Source organism: Malaclemys terrapin, chromosome 10 (genome assembly GCF_027887155.1).
Source record: "Malaclemys terrapin pileata isolate rMalTer1 chromosome 10, rMalTer1.hap1, whole genome shotgun sequence".
Lineage (NCBI taxonomy): Eukaryota > Metazoa > Chordata > Testudines > Emydidae > Malaclemys > Malaclemys terrapin.
The window spans coordinates 746,670-759,678 of NC_071514.1; the positions used below are offsets into that span (position 1 = coordinate 746,670).

A 13,009-nucleotide genomic window follows, 5' to 3' on the forward strand; every position below is an offset into this window, starting at 1 on the left:
CGCCGGCTTCCTGGTGACTGGGATGGCACAGAACCTCTTCCCCGTATTAGCTACTACGGGCCTAGGGCCGTCAATCTGACTGACACTGGTTATTTGAGCTCTTACGTTCATAATGGACCAAAGTGTGATTGGGCAACTAACCATACAACAGAGGGTCCTGTGGCACCTTTAAGACTAACAGAAGTACTGGGAGCATAAGCTTTCGTGGGTAAGAACCTCACTTCTTCAGATGCAAGTAAAGGAAATCTCCAGAGGCAGGTATAAATCAGTATGGAGATAACGAGGTTAGTTCAATCAGGGAGGGTGAGGTGCTCTGCTAGCAGTTGAGGTGTGAACACCAAGGGAGGAGAAACTGCTTCTGTAGTTGGATAGCCGTTCACAGTCTTTGTTTAAGCCTGATCTGATGGTGTCAAATTTGCAAACTTGTAACCATAGAACACTGTGCCCTTCCCCAGCACCCTGCCTCCTCCCCGTCCAGGGCCAGCCCCGGCACCCCGCCCCTCCCCCAGTACTGTGCCTTTTCTCCAGGGCCCTTTATCAGGCTGTGCTGGAGTACGAATAGCCCCCCACACACATACTGGCGCCCTTGCCTGGGGGTCAGAGAGGGTCTAGGAGCCCCCTGCGCTTGCTCTCCCTCGGCAGTTCTCTTCCTGCACCAGAACCTGGAGACCGACTACGAGTTCTGGCTTCGCAGAGCCACCAGCTGGGACCAGGCTGCCCCCTGCTCCCAACAAGGCTGCCTGCCCAGCACCGCCCTCCACTACCATGGAGCTGGACAGCAGGTACATGGGGCTGTTCCCCTGCCCCAGGAGCCAGGAACGGTTCACCAGCCCCTGTGGCCAGCTCTGAGCATGAGACACAAGGCAGTGCCCACAGCCTCAATTCCCAACTGGCTGCTATGGGAGGGGAGCTGACGCAGTGCCCAGGATCCAGGAAGGGCCGAGCGGCATTAAGTTAGGGCTCCCCGTTGGGGTGGAGCAGGGTGTGTGGGCACCACCTCTGCCTCTGCGTCTCCTGCCTGCTACAGAACATGGGGGAGACAGAACAAAATCAAGCAGTTCAGCGAGGGCTTTGTGAGGCCCAGGGCGCTGCCCGGGGCTGGAGGCCTGGCAATGCGCTGCTGCCAGGGGCAGCCTGTGACCCACATGTGGTGTCTTCCCTGCATTGTTCTGGGGTTGGGTCCTCAGGGAGCTGCTGTGACAGCCAAGTGAGAGCAGCCTACCAGAGCAGCTCCCTGCAGCACACGTGGGCCCAGGGCACTGCAAGCACCCCTCGGGAGGGAGGGAGGCAGATCAGCTCCCAATGCACCTGGGCAGGATCCTGCTGGAGCCCCACAGTGCTGTGCACCCCACAGGCCCACCGAGGGCCAGCTCGGGTGAGGCCTGAACCAGGAGTGCGCCAAGACAGAGCTTCACCAGCACAGGCCCCAGCTCCCACTGCCCGTGCCCTATGGTCAGCCTAGCCAGCCCATTTCTCAACCCCCAGGGCCCTCTGCAGAGGAGCTGAGCCTGCCTCCCCAGTGGCTGCAGCCTGAGCTCCAGCATCCCACAGGCAAACAGCAGCGGGGTGGGGATGGGCACTGGGGTAGGTCCCTGGTTCCAGGCAGGCACGAGGGGGCCAGAGGGGGCTGGCCCCTGAGTCAGGGCCTGCAGGCATGCGCGCACAGTTCCACACAGGCTCAGCTCAGGGCTTTATGTAGAAACAGACACCAGGAGTGATTTTCAGTCCCGCTTGCCTTGCACGGCATGACTGGAGGGCAGGCTGGTGTGGCTCCAGGAAGCAGGACAGTCACAGGAGGGGGGCAGCCAGGCCACAGCACCTGCAGGCGGGCTGGGGCAGAGCCTTACAGATGCCCTCTCAAGGCCAACAGAGCAGGAGCTGCAGCTGAGGTGTGAGGGGCATGGCGATAGCCCAGCCACTGCCCTGTGCCTCACACGCCGCACATGAAAGACATTCTGCCAGAGGAGCCCCCGCCCCAGCTGGACCAGAGCGGGGCAGGTCGGACTAGCCGATGCTGCTCGAGACAAGCCAGTTCTGTGCGAGGTCCCTGAAGGCCAGCTCTCCGGCCTAGGCTTCCTTGACGATGTTGGGGGACTCCATGCTGGGGCGATGTCCCCGGACCGCTGGCGCTGGGGGAGTTCCTGCCTGGGGGTGGCCCTGGGCCTGATCTGGGATCCTGCTTGAATTTCTCAGCAGTTTCCTAGTCCCCAACAGCCATGGGTGGGACGAAGCCGGGGTGGGTCATCCTCAAGGCAGAGGCAGAGCAGGGCTGGTGGGTGCCGTGCTTGCAGGCTCTTCGGTACGTGGAGCCAGTCCAGAGTCATGGCTGGCAGGCAAGGAGGGCAGCCCTGCCCCCGGCCCCTCCCTCTCCATAGCCCTGCAGCCAGCTGCCCGGCCCAGTACCTGCCCGGCCCAGCACCTTGTCCAGTCCCAGCAGCAGGGCTACGTGGAGACGCTGATCCGCTGGAGTGGGCGCCGGCGGCGCAGTATGCGCAGGGGTGGGCTGCCCCGCCGGCGCTGGCGCAAGCCGGAGCGGCACAGGGGGCCCAGCAGGAGCCCGAAGTACAGCAGGATGCAGGCCCAGCACGAGGCCACCTTCACCCAGAACGTCGACCAGCTGCCGTGGGTGAAGGTCGTTTCCAGGACCGCATTCTCGTAGCTGGTGGGCGGGAGAGACAAGGCACTGAGGCAGGGGGAGCCCAAAGCGGATTAACCCTGGCACAGAGAATATTTGGCCCCCCACACTCTGGGGGCCCATGGGCACCAGAACCGGGGGACCAGGAGAGCCATGCCTGCCCACTTTTTAGTAGTTAGGGGGGCGTTGACCCCCAAACTACAAGCCTTGGACCAGAGGCGACAGGAGGATGCATGTGGCTGCTGCCGCAGGCACAAAGCCCAGACAGCAGCAGGGGCAGCCTGGCGGCGGGAGCAGGGGGGACGTGGTGGGGGCAGCCTGGCGGCGGGAGCAGGGGGGGATGTGGCAGGGGCAGCCTGGCGGCGGGAGTAGGGGGGACGTGGCAGGGGCAGCCTGGTGGCGGGACCCAATGGGGGCAGCCTGGCGGCGGGAGCAGGGGGGACGTGGCAGGGGCAGCCTGGTGGCGGGACCCAATGGGGGCAGCCTGGCGGCGGGAGCAGGGGGGACGTGGCGGGGGCAGCCTGGCGGCGGGAGCAGGGGGGACGTGGCGGGGGCAGCCTGGCGGCGGGACCCAATGGGGGCAGCCTGGCGGCGGGAGCAGGGGGGACGTGGCGGGGGCAGCCTGGCGGCGGGACCCAATGGGGGCAGCCTGGCGGCGGGAGCAGGGGGGGATGGACTTGGGAGGAGCGCACCCCACTTCCAGCAGCACCTGTCTGCTCCTGAGAGCCCTCCCAGGCACTGCTGAGATCACAGCCTGGAGCCATAGCAGGCCGAGCCTGGGGAAAGGAGAGGCTGCTCCGCCCCCGGGGGTAGATGCCCTGGAGACCCGGGGCCCGGCGGCTAGACGTGCCAGGCGGGCTGGGGCCATGCAGCAGGACAAGGGCCGTACCTGAACCAGTTGGTGAGGGTCATCATGACGTAGAGCGAGGCGAGGAAGAAGACGAAGTGGAAGGTCGAGTAGCTGTAAACAACGTGCTCATGTTCATTGTAGATGATCCTCTGCCCCCCTGCAGGCCCCTCCTCCTGCTGACATACCCGCTCTGCGTCCAATGAGAGCGGCCAGTGTGACGTTAGGAGTGTGACAGAATATCTCATTGAAAGGTGACAGGGCCAGAAAGAGTTAATTAACTCCCAGACTGACCTGACCCAGGGCCAAAATTTAGCGACTGGTTAGGAAGATCTGTTAATGAATAGAGCTTTGAAATGCAGTCTGCATTGTTAGAGATAGAAGGGGAGGTGTTTGCTCAGGTCTTGTGATGTAAGCAAACAAGTCTTGTCTATTGCTACAGCTTTGATTCAAAGATCAAAGAAGGAATATTAACATTTAGGCAGACACTTGAGGGAAATAGTATTATTGTCTCTATGTCTCTTTGAAGGTTGTGGTAACCTGTATCTGAACTGTTCAATGGATAAATAATCCTGTGCTAATTAGAAGAAGGAAAGTTGAGCCTATTGTTTACTCAGGCCAAAAGGCTGCTGGAAATGTATAAAAACCCTGGGACAAGATCCTGCTGCATCTCAGATCTGCTTTGGGTTTCAAGAGGGGGGGAAACCTTAAGCCACAAGGATTGAGATTTCCCCAGTCACTGACTGGAGCCACCCTGAATATGGACATTGGACTATAACCTCTGGACTATTTCTAAAAGGACTTTTGGCAACTACAGGCTCACCTCTGCTGTGTCTGAACCTCAAGAATTGAATTCAAGTCTGTCTGTCTATTGATCTTTTAACCAGCACTCTCTTTTCTTTTTTAATAAATTTTAGCTTAGTTACTAAGAATTGGCTATAGCGTGTAATTTGAGTAAGATCCAAGTTATAATTGGACCTGGGTGTGTGGCTGATCCTTTGGGGTTGGAAGAACCTTTTCTTTTATATGATGAGAGAAGATTTTCAATAATCATCATCATATCTGACGTGTGTGTCTGGGTGGAGGCCTGAGGCTGGGCACTTTAAGGGAACTGTGTGGTTTGGATTTCTGAGTAACCAGTGAGGTCCTACAGAGGCTGTTTTGGGCTGGTTGGTAAATCTATGTATTGGAATATCCACCAGCGTTTGGGGTTTATCTGCAGTTCACCCTGATTGAGTGACCTCAGCTGGCTCCCACGGGCAGCACCATCACAGCCAGTTACCTATAGCCCTACCACTTGCTCCCAGGGAGCTACCAGGCTGATGGGGTGGGGTGCAGGAGCCTCGGATACTCACACCCTTAACTCCAGACCCAGGAATTCTGTCAGGGATGGAGGTTCCTTTTCTGCTCGGCCCCATCTCACTCTTTACTAAGGGGCTGCTTCAGGTTTGGGGCGGGGGAGGGGGTCCACAGGTTTGCCCCTCCCCCCTCCCCCCCCCAAGGTAACGAGCTTTCCTGCTGCACACACACTGTGAGTGGGGCCAGCCCCACAACACATCCACATGTGTGATCCATGTGCTCTGCTGATAGGGACACTTGCCATGCAACAGAACCTGCCCCTACAGGCCACACTTCCATACCTGAGACTCACCCTTTGGAGGACAGCACACTCCTAGATTACACCCCAGGGCCTGCATCCCAAGGGCCCACCTCCCAAAAGCCATGCTTCCTCAGGAGCCATGCCCCTACTCCAGGCCATGCTCCTTAAGGGCACCTTCCCCAGGCCCGTCCCACCTCCCCTAGCCCAGGCACTCACCTTCCAGCTCTTCCCCTGTCTTGTCAGAACAACAGAAGCAACAGGAGGGTTTCTGTAAAGAAAAACAGAAGGTTTGTGGCAGCTGGAACGGAAACAGTTATCAGAGCCCTGGAGCCACATTGCTACAGGGCTGGAATCAGAACCAGACCAGGGTGGACTAGGCTGGGCTGTCTGGGACAGAACTGCTTCCTAGGCAGAGCTGGGGGGTTCAGCTCCAAAAGGACATTTCATTTCTAATAGTGGGTCATGCAAAGAAAACAGAAGCCCCTTGGCCTGGCCTAGGCACTGTCTGTGTCCCCCGCCTGCTGTCGGCTAGCTGGGGTCAGACTGCACGCCATGGGATCAGGGACTCTCACTGTGGGTATGTCTACACACGGCCAGCTCCCGTAACTTCCAGCTTGGGTAGACCTAGCGTGTTAGCACGCTACAAATAGCGGTATAGCCGCCATGGCACAAGCCGCTGCCCGGGAGGTGTCTAGGGTTTCAGACGGGATTGTCCTGGGGTGGACAGCCCATCCTGCAGCCAGGCAGGAGAGGAGGGACAAGGACAAGACAGGGCGCGAAGCTGAAATGGGTGTGAGGATGAGAGAGGGACGAGATGGGGTATGGGGACAAGGACCCCAGACAGGCGCAGGTGGAATTCCTACTCACTTGGAACTCAAAGCTATAGACTTTGACCATCCACAGGGGCCCAAACATCTCGGCAAGGTAGGAGGCCTCGTTACTGCAGCAGCAACAGAGAGGTAGAAATCAGCAGCAATTCATTCTCATGGACAGTCTACTCAGCCCTCAGGGATGCGCCACCCCCACCTACCGCCAGGGGGCGCTGTGCTGCTGCCAGGGATGCGCCACCCCCACCTACCGCCAGGGGGCGCTGTGCTGCTGCCAGGGATGCGCCACCCCCACCTACCGCCAGGGGGCGCTGCGCTGCTGCCAGGGATGCGCACCCCGTCCAAACACTATTATTACCCTTGTTATCCTCATCATTAATACTAAGCAGGAATCCCCTCCGTCTGCTGGGGTATTTCGTGCTGCTTTTTGCAGCATTCAGCAACTCCCCAACTTGCTGTCCAGAGAGGAAGAACTAAGGGACGTCCCTTGTACTAAGGGGCTGTGGGCCACCCCACGCTTACCAGCATGCAGCATCACTGCACGTACCCCACTGGCTCCGAACAAACAGGCGGCAGAATGGAACCAGGCCAGGAGAGCCGGGCTAACAGCTATTCACTAGCTGTTTGCACGGCAGATTAATGGGGTGAGCGGGGGAGCCCCGTTCTGTCTCCTATCCTGAGAGGCAGCAGCACTCCCTGGGCATGGTGCCAGCACCACTACGTCATCACCCACACTCCGTGGAGCCCCTGGCCGTTGCTTGGCCACTGCCCCTCCAGGACTGACTCACATCGCCGGGGTTAGCCTGGAAGGTCTGGCAAAGCCAGAGCCCCAGTGGCACTAACGGGTTTCGTTTGCCCAAGAGACAGCTACGGGGTGACTTGCTCCCGGTCTGGAAGGACCCTCACGAAGAGGTTTCGGAGAGCAGAGGGCTGCTTAGTGTAATGCCCAAGGCAGAACAAGATCCGGGGCTGGAAGCTGAAGCCAGACTAGAGAAAAGGCGCCAGGGAGGAACAAGGTCCCTGGGAATGTGGTGGATTCTCCTCACTTGGAGTCTTTCCGTCCTGACTGGGCGACTCTCTGTAGCCCAGCCAGCAGCGAGGGGCGGGGCGCAGGGATGGCTGGGGAGGCCTCTGGCCTGTGCTGACTGGATGGTGGTGGTGGGGGGGGGGGGGGGGCCTTATGGCCTAACAATCTATGACACTTCAGAAGCTCTGAAGTGGAAACGGAGCCCCAGGGTCTGTGGGAACCACCCCCCACAGCCTGCCTCCGGCAGCCCCTACAGCTGCAGCTGGCCGGAGCAGCAGATGAGCATACGCACCACGCCAAGAGAACACAGGCATACATGATGGTGGCTCCCAGGATGGCAACTGTGGTGTCTTCTGTCTGCAGCCCATCCTTGCTGACGCTAGGGAAGCAGACGGTGAGGTTCTGCCCCTTGTACAGCACTGCAGGGTGGGGAGAGACAGCAAGACAGGCAGTGAGGGGGCTGCAGGCCTGGATCCCTGCCTGGGCTCCCGGCTGCATTTCCGAGGCAGGTGCATAGGGCTGCACTAGGGTGACCAGGTGTCCAGTTCTCGACCGGAACATCCGGTTGAAAAGGGATCCTGGCTGACCGGGCCGTTGACTGACTGGTTGGTGGCGCAGCAGGGCTGGCAGACTCCCTGCTAGCCTCCACTCCACGCAGCTCCCGGGAAGCAGGGTGGGAATCTAGGGCCCGCAGGTCAGATCCGGCCCCGTGGTTAATTTCATCCGGTCCACATTGCACCCCCCTCTGCCTCCCTCCGGGCAGGTGAGTGGCCCACGATTGATTTTTTTTCTGTGGGTCAATGGCCCGTGACAGAAAAAAGGTCTTCCTGCCCCACCCCAGAGCCCACACCCCCAGCTGGAGTCCTTGCTCCCCATGGCCCAACCCTGATCCCCCTCCCACCCTCCAAACCCCTTAGTCACAGCCCAGAGCACCCTCCTGCACCCCAAACCCTCATCCCCAGCCCAGAGACTGCACCCCTAGCCAAAGCCCTACACACCTCCAACCCCGAGCCCCCTCCTGCACTCTGACCTCCTCATTTCTGGCCCCTCCCTGGAGCCCGCACCCCCAGCTGGAGCCATCACCCCCTCCCGCACCCAACCCCCCTGCCCCAACCCCATGAAAGTGAGTGAGGGTGGGGGAGAGTGAGCGATGTGGGGGGGAGGATGGAGTGAGCAGGGGCGGGGCCTCAGAGGCGGGGCAGGGCAAGGGTGTTGGGTTTTGTGTGGGTAGAAAGTTGGCAGCTCTAGGCTGCACTGACCTCTCTCCGGTGGGCGGCTGGACAGGGCCGAGAAGGTGAGGTACATGACGTAGCAGCTGATGATAGATGCTTGCAGGAGGCCGGAGCGGGGCTGTTCTGCAGGAGAAGGGAGAGTCAGCTGCTTTCCCACAGGTCAGAGGTCAGCTATAGCCCCAAACTGGCCAGAGCGGCCCTCCCCACTCCCAGCTCTGCCCCTTACACCAGTCCTCCAGCAGCCCCTCACAGCATCTCTTGCATGCAAACACGCTACGCTAGCACGTGTGCTCATGCACATGGCTTCACTCGCACACAGTCGCACGTACACACAGAGTTGGTCACACATGCACAACTTCACACACGGTCCCTTGCACACATGCGCCTGGTGTCATTCGCAAACACACACACACACACACACGGGGTCGCTCATGCACACACACTGCTTCACCTCCCCCCCCCGAGTTTGCACGCACACACGTGGCTTCACACACTATCACTTGCACAGTGTCGCTCACACATGGTATTGTTCACACATGTACACATGTACACATGAATGTGGCTTCACACCTGCACATGTTGAAACGGTGCCAAATTATGATGAATTGCTGTGATTGATATGAATGAATGTGGCAAGCAGGAGTTTGGTACGGCTTGGCAGGTCTGAACTTGCGAGAGGATTCTGGGAGCAGGATTCTCTTAGCATGGAGTGGAAAATTACAGGAGGTGCTGAAACTGCACTGGAATGGTTAATAACGGCTCGATGGGCGTGTGTGTTTTAACCCCGAATTTTGGAATACCAGCAGAACACTAGCTCACAAAGTAAAGAACACGTAAAATCATGCCATCGGTGGGCTTAGCGCAAGCTGACCTGGGTCAAAAATGACCCTTTTGAGATAACATCATGCTAAGAGCTTAAGTGAATGACTTATAAGAGGGTAAACGATGGTTGAGCTCTGGTCTGTGTGTCCGCTTTGCAATCCCTTCCAAAATATTAATTAGATTATACCAGTAATAAACGCCTACGAGGCAGATTTCTGGGACATCTGACTCCTTGGAGAACAAAAGGTATAAATGCTAAGCAAAGTAAATGAGTCAGACTAATTTCCCCAATTAACATCTGAAGAGGATCAAAACTGAGACAGAAGTCGTTGGTGTAACTGAGACCCCGCTTTGAGGGACCTTTGCAAGATCCTAGAACCAGAGGGCTCAGAGTGACCAAGACTCTGCTTCCGGGGACAGACCAAGTACCTGAGAGGGGAAAGAAGAGAAGTCTTCATCTAGAAGTGATAGATATGCCTGGTTTGTGTCAATCAGGATACTGCGTAGAGCTAACACAGTTACTGAGGGTTTATGCTTGGGGACGTAAGGCTTGTAGGAAAGGATGTAACCATGTAAACGTAACTGCCTGTGTGATTCTCTCTCATATAGATGACTGTGCAGTAACCATACCGTAGCTGGGTCTTCACTGGGACCAGTAAACATCTGCCCAGCTGTGGGCATTAAAAGATCCGTTTCAACAGCACACACTGACACTTGCACATGCACACAAGGCGTTGTTTGCACACACACACACACACACACACACACACGGCTGCACTCACAGAGTGTCACTTGCGCACACACGGTGTTGCTCTGACACCATGTGTGTGTGCCTCGTACAACAATCCAGAGCTATGGCTGACAGGGGGCAGGTGGGAAAGTCCAGGCCCTGCTTACAGCCACCCGCCCAGAAAGGTGCTACAAAGATGAGCGGCAGCCCCCAGGGCAGGCAGCGTCTCAGTGGGGAGGAACCCCACCCAAGGCACTCACGGAGCCGCACGCAGGGCGTGATGGAGAGGAAGGACAGGAGCCCGCACAGGCTGACGTTGAGGGTGAGCAGGGCCTTGTTGAGCAAGCAGCCGGCCGGGTGGGTGTAGTACTTGTACAGGAAGGAGACGGCAGTGGAGGCGATGGTGTAGAATGCGAGCGTGGCCAGCAGCACGGCCAGGTACCAGCGCTTGTCCTGGGACGCGCCCAGCAGCCTGCAGGGGGAGGGAACAGGCTGAGCGAGGGGCTAGTGCAAATCTTTAGCAGCGTGGGGAGGGCTCAGGTATACAGCATCTCCCTGTGGGGCACCAATTCCCAGAGGCAACGGGAGAAACCACAGCTGCAGCGGAGCTAGAAAAAGGTACCGGGAAGAGCCCCCATGGCCCAGCCCCAGGACACCCCACCGTGCGCCGGGGGAGCGGACTCACCAGTTCTTGTTCCAGGTATGGGCAAAGGCTGTTATCAGCACCAGCTGGACGAGGATGAAGGCAAAACCGCCACAGATGCCCACGTAGTGCCAGGCTACCAGTAGGTGAAGCAGTGAGAGAGGGAGCAAGATCAGACACACGCCTGGCCCCGGCAGAGCCCATCCCTGCCCATTGTACAGAGCCACCAGGACCCAGCCATGCTCATACCCAGCCCCTCCCCACGTGCAGATAACACCCCCTCCCCGCCAGGAGGAGGGGCCTGGGCAGCTGAGTCAGGAGGTGAACCGCATGGGGGGACTAGCTCACTAGGGCGAGTAGGAGCCGAGGGACACACAGGACACCTGCCCAGCGTGCAGAGCCGGCAACAGGGACTGGCCAGGCACCGGCTCTGGCTGGCTTCTCGGCTTTTCCCATCTCTAATTCCTGAACAAAGGGGAGTGAGCTCAAGCCGCTGACCTGGAGGAAGTGGGGCTATGTGCCAGGCCCCAGTTCCCTGCGCTGATGCCTGGAGGGCTCTAGCCCCAAGCCAGGCCCGGGAGCAGGGACCAGCAGTGACCCTAGGGGCTCTCTCCTCTGGGAGGTATTGACTCCAGTCCAGTCCCAGGGCAGCATTGGCTGGCTCAGAAGGGCAGGGAATGGGACCTTTCCCCTCTAGGGGGCACCGGCTCCCATCCAGCCCCAGTGCGGGGACCAGCTGGCTCAGGGGGGCGGGGAATGGGACCTGGGGCCTTTCCCCTCTAGGGGCGCCGGTTCCCATCCAGCCCCAGGTGCCCCAGGAGAGTAGTAACCGAAGGCGGCTGTTCTCCTGGTTGTGCTGGTGGGGCAGGCCCCACGACACCGGCCCCAGGGTGGTGCTGGGTATGTGTCCATTGGTTGGTACCTTGCAGGAATCGGTCATCAGGGATGAAGAAGGCTGCTGCACAAAGCCCGACCAGAATCAGCAGCTTCAGGAACCAGAACCTGCAATCAAGGTCAGAAGTCAGGGAGCCCCCGACCCAGCCCCACGTCCTTCCCGCTGGGGCCAGCTGCAGGCCCGTGGCACGGGCGTCTCTTACCCGTTGTGCAGCAGGGCGCGGAAGTTGCTGCTGGATCTCACGTTGATCAGGAAGACGGCCTGAGTCAGGTAGAAGCAGGCGGTTCCGAAGCAGACCCTGTAGACTGCCGAGTAGCCCACCAGGATGTCACAGTCCATGCCCCCGGGGAGGTGCTCGCAGAGCAGGGCGTAGAAAGGCACCTGCAGAGGGGGAATCACAGGTACGGATCAGCCGCCTGCCGAGACAGCCTGGGGCAATGCAGGGCCACACCTGCCCCTCGGGGCTCACTTTGCCGGGCCCAGAGCCAGGGCGATACCCGGGGAGCTGGACAGAGCAGACCTACGCCAGGACGGGGGCCAGCAGCCAGGCTCCACTCACGTTCTCCTTGACGGCTTCGGAGACGGTGCGGGAGAGCATGAGGCAGCACACCGCAGAGGCCAGGACGTGGAAGAGGGTGTAGAGGATGCGGCTTCCTGTGGACACCTTAATGCTGGGGCAGCAGGAGCAGCAGAAGCCACAGGGAGCTGGGCCGCAACAGCAGCAGATCTGGGGGGTGAAAGACAGCGGCGTCACACCCGTGGGCCTGCGTCCCGGCTGCCCAGGGCGAGGTGTAGGCCACAGGGGCTCTGGGGGTCGCCGCGGTGCTGGGGGGGCAGCAGAACCACGGTGTGAGCCAAGAGGCCGCTGAGCTGCGCCGCGGGCCTGGGGATTATTGGGCAGCCCTGTGCGGACACGGACTCACCGGCTCCAACTGCCTTCAAGTGGGGAGCTGGGCCAAGCTGGTAGGAGGCCCCTGCCCCACAGGATGGCGGCCCCAGTGGGAGTGGGCTCCACAGCCCGACCGTCTCCGAGGGAGGCCATGGGGCTGCGCCAGGCGTCACCAGTGGCCTGGGAAGGGGGGCTGGGGCAAGGCTCACCTGGTAGACGAGCGAGTTCACGAGGCAGCTGCAGAGGTGGCTGCGTCTCAGCATTTGGGTGAGGGACATGGCTGGCTGCGCCCGGCCCCAGCTGCTCCTCCAGGGATGGCAAGGAGGCAGGCTCAGGGACGTCTCATGTTGGCACCAGCCCCAGTGGGAAGGGGCTGTCCTGGCCCAGAAGAGGCCCAAGGGGCTGCACTGAAGCTGCTGCGTCTTTCCTGGACGGGTCCCTGTTGAATGGCCAGTGCGAAGGGGGAGCCGAGCTGAGCTGCTCCTCAATGGGATTAGTGGGGGATTGGGAGGCTCTGGCCAGCCCTGGCCATCTGTTCCTGCCGGCGGGCTGGGGGCAGCGCTGCAGAGCAGGGCCAAGCCTGCACAGGCTCCTTGCCCCCAGCTGATGCCAGACAGAGAGACAGAGCTGCCCTGGGCCCATCCACCCCCTGCCCTGGACAGCTCCCCACTATGCCTCTCCAGCAGAACACAGCCCCTTTCCTCCCTCCCCAGCTGCCATTGACTGCCCCAGGCCTTCCAGGGGGAGGCTGCCCCGCTCTGGGAGGGATTAGGGCTGCTAATTGGTTTAGGATTTCCAGACTCACCTCCTGGAGGGTGGGCAGAGCCCAGGAGATAGGGCAGGCCCTGCCCCCTACCTCCCC

The 13,009-nt window shown here is 59.9% G+C and overlaps 1 protein-coding gene across 1 annotated transcript; it reads right to left on the reverse strand.

Annotated features, from left to right (window-relative positions):
- Positions 1–1,677: 1,677 nt before the first annotated feature.
- Positions 1,678–12,543, reverse strand: SERINC4 (serine incorporator 4). Its single transcript, XM_054042580.1, has 12 exons — positions 12,357–12,543; positions 11,818–11,985; positions 11,461–11,639; positions 11,286–11,365; positions 10,406–10,499; positions 9,981–10,192; positions 8,196–8,291; positions 7,229–7,355; positions 5,950–6,022; positions 5,299–5,350; positions 3,525–3,675; positions 1,678–2,659 (listed from the first exon to the last, which is right to left on the reverse strand). Exons 1-12 carry the CDS (start codon positions 12,423–12,425, stop codon positions 2,443–2,445), a joined length of 1,518 nt encoding a protein of 505 aa, XP_053898555.1. The 5' UTR covers positions 12,426–12,543; the 3' UTR covers positions 1,678–2,442.
- Between the last annotated feature and the right edge of the window lie 466 nt (positions 12,544–13,009).